Here is a 12,024-nt window from a genome sequence, read left to right on the forward strand (position 1 = left end):
GGTCTCATGGCCCCACTTGCCAGATGGTGACACGGAGGTCCCCAAAGACATCAGTACTGGGCGAATGGGTCAGCAGGATTCCGCACCTTGCCCCGTGGCTTACAACTTCTCTAGCACCTCTCTCTTCCCACTGAACCGGGCAGAACCTGACACACCTCCTATGGGTTTGGGACCGGTGGCCAGAGCCCCCCCACCCCTTCCCACCTTCCTTCCTGCTGGCCCCGGGTCTCATGGGCAGGTGATGTCCTGGGGCCTCCACGACTGCTCTGCCGGCCTGGTCCTGAGCCCGCGTCACTCTTCACATCCCACAGCTGCCTGGATTGAGCCCCCTCCTCCAGGGAGCCTCCCTGTCCGCCCTGCCACCTGTGCATGTGTTTCTTGCCCCACCACTGTGCCTGGCCCCGATGGGAGGGTGAGAGAGGAGCTCAGTGGTTTGCAGAAGTGGAAGGGAAGCTGGTGATGGAGGGGCGGCTGGCCCTAAGTTCCTGTCTGAGCCAGTCCTGGAACCCAGGGGTGAGGGCAGTTCGGGGTCCAGCAGCTGCGCTGGCTGAACTGACTAGTGGCACAAGGCCCCTGAGCAGGGGTGCGGGCAGGCCAGGCCAGGGTCTGAGGATGGGAGCCAGGGTGGGTACTGCGGCCTTTCTGAGGGGCTCCAGCAGGGGGCTCCTGTTCTGGGTGGGGCAGCTCCACGGCTATCATGGACCGAACTACGTCCCCACAAATTCCTGTCAAAGTCCTCATTCCCAATGTGGCTGCACTGAGAAAGAGAAAAAGGTGAAATGCGGTGATAAAGGTGGAGCTGTATCCCATAGGGCTGGTGTCCTAAGAAGAAGAGGAAGAGACAACAGATCTCTCTCTCTCCCCACAGGCGTGCACCGAGGAAGGCCACGTGAGGACACAGCAAGAAGGTGGCCGAGGAAAAAGCACTCACCAGACCCCAACCTTGAGGGCACCTTAATCTTGGACTTCCAGCCTCTGGAGCGGTGCAGAAGAATGTTCTGTTGTTTACACAGCCCATCTGCAGAGTTTTGTTACGGCAGTCCAAGCTAACACAGTGGCCATGACCCGTGCCGTCCCTCACCTTCCCCTCCAGGTGCTTCATCCTTTTCTTCCCCTGGAGAGGCTCCGGCCTGTCCTCTGTGGGCCCTACACTAAGGTCCGGTCCTCCACACACAGACTCGGCTCTGGGGAATAGAACGGGCCCTCGGGTCCACTCACTTCTTAGAGACCAGTGGGTCCCTGGGCTGCTGTCTCCTGGCCCTGGGGCTCCGGAGTCTCGTCCCGAGGTGGTCACCACTCTGCTGCTCCGCGGGCCTCTCCGGTTTCTCCGCTGCGTGGACTGACACATGAGGCCGGTGTAGCTGTGTCTCCCACAGGCCCACACCTCCAAGGCCGCAGCTGTACTGGGGTCGTGCTCCCAGGGCAGTGGAGGTGGGAGACTGGACTGCAAGCTACCACAGCGCCCCCCACCCACCGGCCCTGTGCCGCAGCTGAGGCCTCAGCCCGGTTCTGGGGGGCACCTAGCGCAGCTTCATCGGGATGCTCCCTGGGGGCCGGCGTTCTGCCTGGCCTGGGCCCTCGGGGGACGGCACGGTCCTCAGGGCACAGGACCCGGTGGCCCCCGGGTGGGCTGTGGGGACAACAGGGCATCCTGGAAACAGGCAGGACAGTGGTGAGTGTTCTTTGTCAAGTGTCCATGGGGAAGGGGGGAGAGAAGGCTACTAAGGCAACAGCCATTCACACGGAAACTGGAGTCTGAGCCATGAAAACCCGATTTCACAAGCCAAGTGGCACCAACGATTCTGGAAAGCAGCTGCATGTTTACACGTTGGCCGCCTTTTCCCTTACAGGGCAGTGGGCACGAGCAGAGTGCTTGAGGGAGTCGTAGCACCCAGGCCGTTACCCGCGTGGCACATTCGGACGCTCCGTGGAAGGCAGGGACCTCCTCAGCGGAGCCCAGGTGACCACATTACACACGTAAAGCAGGGTCTTCTCATCCCTGTGGTCAAAAGCATGGCTCTGCAGCCAGACCGTGGGGGTCAAATCCCAGCTCAATGCTCTCAAGTGGCGAGGCCCTGGCCGAGCGAGCACGGAGGCTGAGTCCGTTTTGGCAAAACCAGGCCATCCGAGCACAGGGCTCAGCAGCCGGGCCAGCTGCCCTGTCCCTGGTGGTGCTGGGACCTGCGACCTGCGGCACAGGGACTGATGGCGGCAGCGGGAGCGCATCCGAGCCGACTCTGGACCTGACAAGCCACAGACCCCACACGGACGGGCGCACCCCGAACCTCGGGGAGGCGCAGTGGCCCCGAGCGAGGCCTTCCTGCTCTCCCGTCAGAGTCGGAGTTCGCGTTCCCTCCCCAGGGCCTTTCTCCTCCAGTGCGGGGGCCCAGCGGGTCACACGGACAAAGCCAAGTGACCGGCACCGCTGCTTCTCCTGGAGCAAAAGAAAAAACTCAGGGATTTGTTTATGTTTTATGATTACATAAACAGCGGATTCATCACAGAACACTCAGGAGACACAGAAAAGGACGCAAAATAAAAACCTAATCATGCCACCAGTCAGGTCAACCTGTGCTTATCCTGCCAGGCTTTTCTCTCAATGACCTTGGGGTCACAATCGTCTCCGCAGCAAAGACCTCACAGGTCAACTGTCCCCTTTGCTTTGAATTTCTTGGCAGATCGCTCACTTGACCGAAGCCGGAATTTGCTTCCATAAATGTAGGAAATGAAGCCATCGATTTCCACTGTGAACACACAGTTTAGCTTGGGGACAACTGAAAAACAAACAAACAAACAAACAGGAGGAAAAAGGACAAGGGAAAAAAATCCTGACAGGTAAGTTCACGTTGATGCACGATACTATTCCTAAAATGTCTGTATTAACACGTAAGCTAATAAGAAATGGAGAGTCCACAAAGCTTTAGCAGCACCAGGATTATACGGCTCTATTTTGCCATAGGGACCGATTTATTCAGATTTTAAATATAATTCAACACCTAATTTTCAGGGTCAAAGGCTCTAAGCCAAACTCCCAGAAAAAGTGCCAGAAGCAGGTCTTCCCACATAATTTTCAGATGGACTCAGGGCTTTATGCTCAGTGACGACACATAGACACCACTTTCTGAGGTTTAAAATGAGACAAGAATAAACAGGGAAGCGGAAGGAAGCAAAGAGAAAAATCAAGCTCCAAAATTAAAGGAACCAAAACCTCCCACTGGTTTCACAATCTCAGATTTGTGGGCAAGGGGTGTGGAAATCTCGACAGCCCGGCTGCGTACGCTCGTCTCTGCTAGAACAACGAGCTCTGGCACACCTGGTCGGTGAGCCTGCACTTGCCTTCCCGGAACCCAAAGGGTCACCAGAAAGGGCAAGATCCTGGAACTCCAGGGACGGGCACTACCCTAGCTCCCCTCACAGTCTGCTTAGCTCCGCTCCTCCGGCGGGCGGCAGCTCTGGGGCAGGGGAGGGTCTCAGGCATGGAAACAGACCCACGTATCTGGAAGCAAGCCAGGCAGCCCTTCCTCCCAGCGCATCTGGCTGCGGCTGCTGCCTGGGCTCCAAGATGCCCTGGGGAGAGCCATGAGGGCAGGGGGTGCGCTCGCCAGGCGTGCAATGCACGGTCAGCAGGTATCTGCAATCTGTGCTGATGTGCGAGACCAAACCGACCCGCTGAAGCCACGGGGAAAGGGCTGACGAAGCCGGGTGGGCCACAGGCCCCAACACCCTGAGACAGTTACATACCTTTCAGGCGGTCTTCTTTGGTGAGGATTTTGAAAACGTGCTTTGTTTCCTGTAGGAGGATTCCTGTAACACCCACATAGGAGGGGCATTTGGATTTTGTGACTGCAAAGGAAAAGGGCATTCAAGGCCTCAGCCTCGGTGGTGCTGGGGGAGCCACAACCAGCTAGGTGGGGGCGGTGGGGAGTGGGGGGCTCCTCAGCTGGACAGGGACCAAGCTGGATGAGAACCCCGGGTCCCAATCCCCTGCCTGTGGCTCTACAGTCTCTGGGCTGCTTCGACAAGGTGTCCTTTGGAGGGCCTGCAGCCATGGGTGTCTTGGGAGGGACTATGGAGCCAAGAGGTCATGTGTGTGTCCAGCACCACCAAGAGCCACAGGTTGCTGGGACGGGGCCAAGTGTCACTGATGGGATCTGAAGGAACACCTGTCCGTCATGGCCTTCCCATGACGTCCCAAACTCTGGCCAGCATGGAATCTTGCTGCGGGCTGTGGGGCAGTGAGTGAGGCGAGCTGCTACCACAGGCAGCTGGCCCCTCAGCTCTCCTGACCCATGTCCCAGCGTAACCTGCAGCCGTGCACTGAGCACCTCCTACGTGCCTGGCGCTGTCTGAGGTCGGTGCCGGGCACGGCAGTGAACAAGACCGTTCTAGGTTCTGCTCTCAAGGAGCTGATGTTCTAACGGTAGGAGGGAAATGTGTACCATGTCAGACAACTGCATTTTCTGATAGTGGTAACTGTTATGAAGAAAAAACAGAAGGTGATGGGGAGGAGGGTCACCCGTAGGCCCTCAGAGGGAGTGACATCTGAGTAGGGACCTGAATACTGAGAAGCAGTCAGTCTGTGAACACACAGAACTCTGGGCAGAGGGAAGGAACAAATGCAAAAGCCCCGAGGTGGGGCCAAGCCTGGCGTGTGAGAAGCAGAAAGCAGGCCGGTGTGGTTAGACCTGGTGCTTGATAAAGTCAGAGAGGCCTTTTAGACCACAGTAAGGAAGCAGAAGACAAACACGGCCTGAATTTTGGTATAAAACCTTCCCTCTGGCTGCCTGGTTGGGGGAGAAGCAGTGTGTCAGCAGGGAGAGGGTTAGGTAGCTTGTACAGGAACCCAGGGGAGACGGTGGTGGCTCAGATTCGGGTGCTAGGACATGCTGATGGATTGGTGCTGAGGCATCAGGGAAGAAGAAACACGATCCCACACAGGTTTTGGGCCTGAACAACCAGCGTAAACACTGGTACCATGACCGGAGCTGGGGAACGCTGGGGCAGGGGCTGAGGTGAGGAGGCCAGAGTTGTTGTGCGTACAGAAAAGTGTGATGCCTCCTGGACATGTGGGTGGCTGTGTGCAGTGGCGGTTGGATGAATGAAGACGTTCACGGGAAGGTCTGCCCTGGAGACGCCACTGGGAGCTGAGAGTCCCTGCTGAGACTGGCAACTGCGGGCAGATGGATGAAAGGGACTTTCTGTTCAGGGCTGGGGGCACGTGCCACCAGCTGTGTGCCCCCTGGGAGAGCACTAGGGGTCCCTGTGTGGAAAGGCACACGAAGACCATTCAGAGTGTATTCAAAAAGTGGCCAGAACGGCTCAGGTAGCTAGTCATCTCCCACCCTCAATGCTGGTGACCTGGAAATACCCACGTGACAAGGAGTGTGTCTAGCCCTGTGGCACAGGGCCACGCTGCCACTGAGTGATGGCGTGGGCATGCGGGGGACCATATGCTCTTAGGCAAGGTACCTGAAACAAGAGCCCCATGAAGATCTGCCTTTAACAGCTTGGCCTGAATCATCTGTGGCTGCCTAGGACGGAAACAGAAGCCCTCAGTGTTGAGCATGATCAAGAGTTCCAAGGGCGCACACAGGTCTACAAACTTCTGCAGCCAGCTGGCTCGGAAGGCTGCGTGTACAGTCATCGTAAGCCTTGGGTTCTGCCCCAGAGGGCAAGGGTTCAGACATGCAACTCACGTGTCTGGCTTGAGACCACCACACAGGTCCCGGATGTATTGTTTCCAGAGTTCATGTAGAGGGAGAAAAAGACTGTACCTGTGGCAAAGTTAGAAGTAAAAAGTTAGGTGACATGAGCTTGGGACAAGAGCACAGAGCATGGCCTGATGCCAAGGACCCCAAGCTGGGTCACTGGGGACTGGCTGCGGATGCTAGTTCTAGACTGGATAACCCGACTGACTACAATCCAGTGCTTCCCCCTCCTGAACCTCAGTTTCTGCTGCTAGAACCCTCTTGAGGCTTAAGGAGGGGAGGAAGGGGGTGCCCTCCTTTGCCCCTCCCTCCTTCCTGCTGGAAGATGCAGCCTGGATAGCTGGAGCTCCAGCAGACCCCTCAGACCAGGAGGCACCATGCACAGATGGTGGAGAAGCAGGGTGCTCCCAGGGCGGCACTGCCGAGTCTGTGCCACCAGCCCGGGGGCCAGGCGGCGGGGGAAGTGCTCATCTGGACTGCTTTCATGAAATAAAACTTCAGTCCTGCTTAACCACTGCTCTTTGAGGTCTTCTGCTACAAGAGCTGACCTGGTGAGGGGAGTAAACAGGAGTTGCTGGCTGCCAGGGACGTCCCCACATAAGGGAATAGGTCTGTCTGGAAGGTGAGTGAGCAAGTTGTGGGACACAGGGGAGGGCCAGGTGAGAGAACCTCAAAGGCTTTCCTCTGGGGTCATTATTACTGGTCCTCGTGCCTCATGGGGACGCTCTTGCAGGGAACTGTTGGTCCGACCAAGGAGAACCTCAGGCTCAAACTCGAAGTGGGCTCCATGGTGCAGACAACAGAGGACACCAGAGGAAACCTGGGTAGGCAGCTGCCCCTTCCGCCACCCAAAGCCCAGCTCTTTGTGCAAGCGAGGTAACGGACAAAGCGACTGATTTTGTCCTGTGGGAGGCTATTTGGCTACAGATCTTGGAGCGAAGGTCTACAAACAGTCCGAAGACGAGCATATGCAGGAGCATGGCCAAGGAGGGATGATGCAGTGTCAGCTGGAGGGAGGCTCACGTCCTCCCACAGACTGATGCCTCCTTTTCAGAAACTTCTGAAACACGTGGGCAGCATGCTCTTTGGCAATAAAACCCAGTGGATGATTCTGTCTAGTGCTATTAAAAGCTAGAAAGGGTATATATTAAGATACATCAGTTCCTCTTGTTGTAGGAAAGCTGAAAGACAAACAGCCTGTTGCCATGGGTAACAGACTCACTTATGGTATGGGTCTCATTAGTTAAGGCTAGGACCGAAGCCAGACAGTAAAACAGCAAAAGCCTCACTGTGACTTGCTTCAAAAGCCAAGTGCAAACCTAGTCTGAATTGGTAAAGGAAGGCTGCCCCCTTGTGGCAGAAGTGGGAGAGGCTCCCTTAGCTTCAGGGGAAAAGGGGCTGCCAGCCCTGCTACTGGGCTTCCCAAATCCACACCCGCTCCAGGAAGATCCAGCTGCCTCAGGAAGAAAGGCAGGAAGGGCTTGGCATACCTCTGCTGCTCTGGCTTAATGTCAAAGAGGCGCAGCTCCCTCCTCTGCCTGGCGGAGAGGCCTTTGGATTTTTTTTTCTTCTCTTTTTGCTTCCGGCGAGTGGAGTACTCCAGGACCACAGCCTTGCGTTGCAGCTGGTCCTCACGGGCTTGCTGGCTCATGTGGGGCGTGCTGCGCTTCAGGAAGGCCCTCACGAAGGCCTCGGCCTGCTGGGCTCCCAGAAGCTGCATGGGGACAGGGCGGCATGGTGCCCACTGTTCTGGTGGGGGCAGCCCCCGACCCCAGGCCCTCCGACACACCGCAGATGGGATGCCTTCACTGACCCATCTGTGTCCCGACTGAGCCTCACACAGCCTCTCATCTGCTGAATGTGAGCCACCCACAGCTGTCCAGATGGGAAAGTCACACTCAAATACCAATTTGCGACTGCCGCACAAAACAGCCACGTCAAAGTCAACTTCCTACTCCACTTCTCTGAGGTTATTTTGACGAGGATTTAAAAAAACCCCAACCCTTTACATTAGGAAGAAAAGACTTCTCTGATTCTTGGCAGGGAGGAAAGCTTGAGAAATGTATGACAACAATATTTATTCAGTCGTGACCAGATGAGGGCAAGCTCAGAGTAGAACCAAGCTATGGCCTCGAAGGAAATGATCCTAACACTTGGGAAAATGGTACCTCCTGGTGCCCCAGGGTGGGCCACGCCTTGGGGGGGTAGGAATTTTACATGGTGCCCACGCTGCAATCCTCTTTACGTGCCTTTGGCCCCATGGACATGTCACGGCTACTCACTAGGTCTGCTCCCACAGCACTTGGGGGAAGGAAGTAGCAGCGCATCTCAGCCTCCTGCGCTCACTCTCTCCCACATAGAGCAGAACAGCATTTGACCGTGACCTAGCACAGACTCCTAGTTCTTGAGAGAACTCCGAACGTCACTGCCTCTCATGTTGGGACTTCCACCGTCTACTCCTCATTCAGCTGCCCATGTCCTAGGTCGGCCACAGCCCAGGCGGCACCGCCTGCCCAGGTCCTGCCTCTTGGCTAGGGATTTCCTGAACCCCTGTTGCGCTAACCAGGCTGCCAACCCCATGAAGCTAATGTGTCAATAATCAATCATGTTCTCCCTTATGGAGAAGCAGGGTGGCGAGGGTATGATGTGAGACACTCAATCTTCAAGACAGCTCACAGTAAGGATGGCAGTCAGCTTCGGCTTTGCACCTTTAGATACTAACTAAAGATTCATTGTCATCATTATTATTATTGTGACAGGACAATTATTTGCTTCTTTTAAATACCTATGTGGCTCTTCTTCATGAGGAAACCAAAAAAAGGTGTATCAGTCTTTTAAAATCTTAATTTCATGTTAACTCCCTCATTAGGAGTCCCCAGTGGAGTTTCTGCCAAACTGACAAAGCATGTTCGCAGCATCCAGATATAATCCATAAATTCCACTGAGGAAATTGATCTGCCTGCCCTCTTCAAGAGTAAAGGGAGCACAGTGACAAGGATAAATGACACTGCTCACCAGGACAGGTTTCAGCTGGGCACAGCCCAGGGTCCCCTACACAGTGGGAGATGACACAGGAGCAAGAGGTCCCAGTTAACTGAACAAGGGAAAAAGAGGCCAGCATATGGAAATAGGCCATCAGAACAACAGATCTTGACTGAGCCTAACTCGTCTACTGGAAAGATGAGGAGTAAGATGTGGGAAGGACATCTAAAGCAGTACTAGAGTATCAAGCCATCTTTGTCATCACCTCTGCTGCTCCCAGACTTCCTGCCATGCATTGTACCTGAACGTCGAACTCTTTGGCCTCTTCCTGAGAAAAGGCATGGTAGACCACACCTGGGGAATTCAAACAAACAACAAGAAATGATCAACTCAATTTGGGTATGGCTATAAGACCCACGACTTTTCTAACTATGAAACTAACTATGCTTATTTAGATACAGGAGAAGATGGGGTGCTACAAAGAGCTCAGGCTTCTTGGATGCCTCTTATTATAGCCTCTGGCCGCCCCGCTTAGGAGTTCCAAGAGTGTGCTTTCAAACAGTGCTTCTCGGGGTGCCTGGGTGGCTCCGTCAGTTGAATGTCCAACTGTTGATTTTGGCTCGGGTCATGATCTCGGGGTCCTGGGATTGAGTCCTGTATCTGGCTCTGAGCTCTAGGGGAGTCTGCTTGAGAATCTCTCTCTCCCTCTGCCCCTCCCCTCCGAGGGCTCTCTCTCTCAATTAAATAAATCTTTAAAAAGAAATAAAAATAAAACAATGCTTCTCAAATATTAATGCATGTAGGAATCTCTAGGTTCTTATTAAAATGTAGATACTTGGGCCCCACTCCCAGATCCGGCATCTCTCTTTTTTTTTTTTTAATGTATTCATTTGAGAGAGAGAGAGAGAGAGAAGAGAAAGCATACAGAAGCTGGGGGGGGGGGTCAGAGAGACAGAGAAGGAGAAGCAGACTCCCCACTGAGCAGGGCGTCTGATGCGGGGCTCCATTCCAGGAACCTGGGACCATGACCTAAGCTGAAGGCAGATGCTTAACTCAATGAGCTACCCAGGCACCCCCGGATCCTGTATTTCTAACAAGTTTCAGATGCTACTGCAGTTCAGTAGACCATACTAGGAGTTGACTGGTTAGGAGCTTGAATAGTTGCTCTGTAAGTCTAATTAAGTAACTCATTTAAAAGTTATATGATAGAGCTTCCCAGGATGCAGATGGTTGGAGATACCACATTTTGTTGACTGTAAGATGTTTAAAAAAAAAAAAAGATTTTTCACATTTTAATGTCTATGAAATTGAGGTGTATCATACAATAGATGGTGTTCTACACTGATAAAACACAGTAGGTCTTTCTTCAAGCTCAAAATATATATTGATCAATGTGGTTTCACCTCTAAAAACTCCACACTCCTGTTTCTTACTTCATTTGTGTGAAGAAGAAAAACATGGTTCTGGGGACAGAGTATGGGTATCAATGGAATAAGTATAAGACAAAGGCCTGGTTTAAGTGTCAAAAGACTCGAAAATCTGGTTTACAGGACACTCTGTAAATCCCACCCCAGCTCCCTTGTGCTTCCTTGAGTACATCTGAACAAGCAAACCAAAGTGTTTGTATTATACAATATACACAGTATATTATATTATATACAGAGTCTGATTCTCCTCCAAATGCAAGAATGGCATTAAAACCTGTTTCTAAAGAGCAAACCCAGGAATGACTTTGCTTCAACTGTCACAGGTGCTTCGATTAGACTTGAAAGTCTTTTCTGGAACAATACCCATCTAACAGTTATTGAGCACTCATTACTTGCCATGCACCTGGCTAAAAGCTACACATTTTACCTCATTATTTTTCTGAACAATCCTTTAAAGTAGGTATGATCCTATAATGCACATGAGAAAACTGAAGCTCAGATATACTGAGACACATAACTTGATCACAGAAATAGGGAGGGGCAGAGGTGGAAATGAACATACTGGTCCAAAGACCTCTTTTACTGCGTCTGCACTCCCCTGCTTATAACTGCCCTGGGTGCTTGCTCCCTTCCTTGGCACAGCTATTCTCCGCTCAACTCCCAAAGTCCTGGGTTACGATACCATTCCTCAGCACGCTCCCAGCGCTTTCCACCAGACAAGGGTCCTTCCCGGAAGAGCAGGCTGGGCAGGCACCACTATCAGTACCTCACCGAAGGGTAAACCAGGTCGTGGAGAGGATCGGGGCCTTAACCACTGTCACCAGGTGGCAGGTAGCGGCCAAGTCGGCCCCAGGCCTTGGGCCCTCCTTTAGCACTAAGCAGGCCCCTTGGGGACCTGTCGCCAGCTCTGACATCCATCTCGAGCTCAGAGTCTGAGCCAGGCCAACCGGGACTCTGGGCCTCGGTTTCACTTATGTAAGGCGGGACATTCCCCTAGCAGTTTCATTCGGTCTCCGCTGCGAACCCGTTCACCTACCAGCACCAAGTTCCCGACCCTTTACATCCCACCCCTCCCCAGCTTAGAGGCCTTCAACCTCGCTTACTCTTCATCCTCGGCCGCTTCCGGTGCGCTCTGGTGACGTTTTCTGCGGGCGTCCCTCACTCTTGACCTCTCTTCACTGTCTTCAGCAGCCCTCGGCCATCAGAACTTCTCTTGTCAAAGTTGGGGCTGGAGCGACTTCTTGTGCCCGAGCTCGCGCGCCACGCCAAGTCGCCAGACCGAGATGCTCCAGCTCTCAGCCGAGGTCGCAAGCGCGCGGGCTCGCGAATGACGTCCCCTGTGACGTCAATGATGGGCGCCGACTTACGGTAGCGCATGCGCCTTGAGGGCTGCTCCGCTGCCCCCAGAGGCCCTGCTAGGCCTGAGGTTGTCTCTGCTTCGTGGGGCTTTCTCAGCTCGCGTGTACTGTAGGTGGGCGGGAAGGCCAGAAGCCGTGGGGTTGCGGTTAGGGCGTGTGGACTGCTTGTGAAGAGCTGGAGTAGAGCGGGGCGAGCCGACCTGAAGAGGACCACGGGGACCTAGGGTATCAGGGGAGGACAGAAAGGGGTCGCGGATGGTGGGAATGAGGTACGTGGGGTCTCTAATCGGCCTTCTCTACGGATTAGCCGAGGCACTGAAGTTGGGATAGACGGCTTACGCTCCAGTTTTGCCCTGCTGCTAAACTAGCTGTGACCTCGCTTAAGGCACTTCCCATCACCGACCTCCCTTTTCCCATCAGCTGTGAGTGCGTTGGGCCTGATAGTCTGAACGTTTTCTTGAGGCCCAGAATGTTAGTTTCTGTCCGGAAGTTAAAAGGCAAGGAAGTGATGCTCATTGTTCTGGGGGAGGGTCCAAGAATTGTGGCTGG

The 12,024-nt window shown here is 54.0% G+C and overlaps 1 protein-coding gene across 3 annotated transcripts; it reads right to left on the reverse strand.

The window, feature by feature from the left end:
• Positions 1–2,459: 2,459 nt before the first annotated feature.
• Positions 2,460–11,444, reverse strand: POP4 (POP4 homolog, ribonuclease P/MRP subunit). Of its 3 annotated transcripts, none has more exons than XM_035023561.1 (7): positions 11,221–11,444; positions 8,992–9,044; positions 7,199–7,422; positions 5,697–5,774; positions 5,470–5,531; positions 3,742–3,843; positions 2,460–2,774 (listed from the first exon to the last, which is right to left on the reverse strand). In XM_035023561.1, the coding sequence occupies exons 1-7, from the start codon at positions 11,225–11,227 to the stop codon at positions 2,638–2,640; spliced, it is 663 nt and encodes a 220-aa protein (XP_034879452.1). In that variant the 5' UTR covers positions 11,228–11,444; the 3' UTR covers positions 2,460–2,637. The 3 variants fall into 3 exon arrangements, with proteins under 3 accessions (XP_034879452.1, XP_034879451.1, XP_034879453.1); XM_035023560.1 differs by having other exon boundaries at positions 8,956–9,044; positions 11,221–11,429; XM_035023562.1 differs by lacking the exon at positions 8,992–9,044 and having other exon boundaries at positions 11,221–11,424.
• Positions 11,445–12,024: the final 580 nt, after the last annotated feature.

This window comes from Mirounga leonina, unplaced genomic scaffold (assembly GCF_011800145.1).
Source record: "Mirounga leonina isolate KUSES-001 unplaced genomic scaffold, KU_Mleo_1.0 Mir_177, whole genome shotgun sequence".
Lineage (NCBI taxonomy): Eukaryota > Metazoa > Chordata > Mammalia > Carnivora > Phocidae > Mirounga > Mirounga leonina.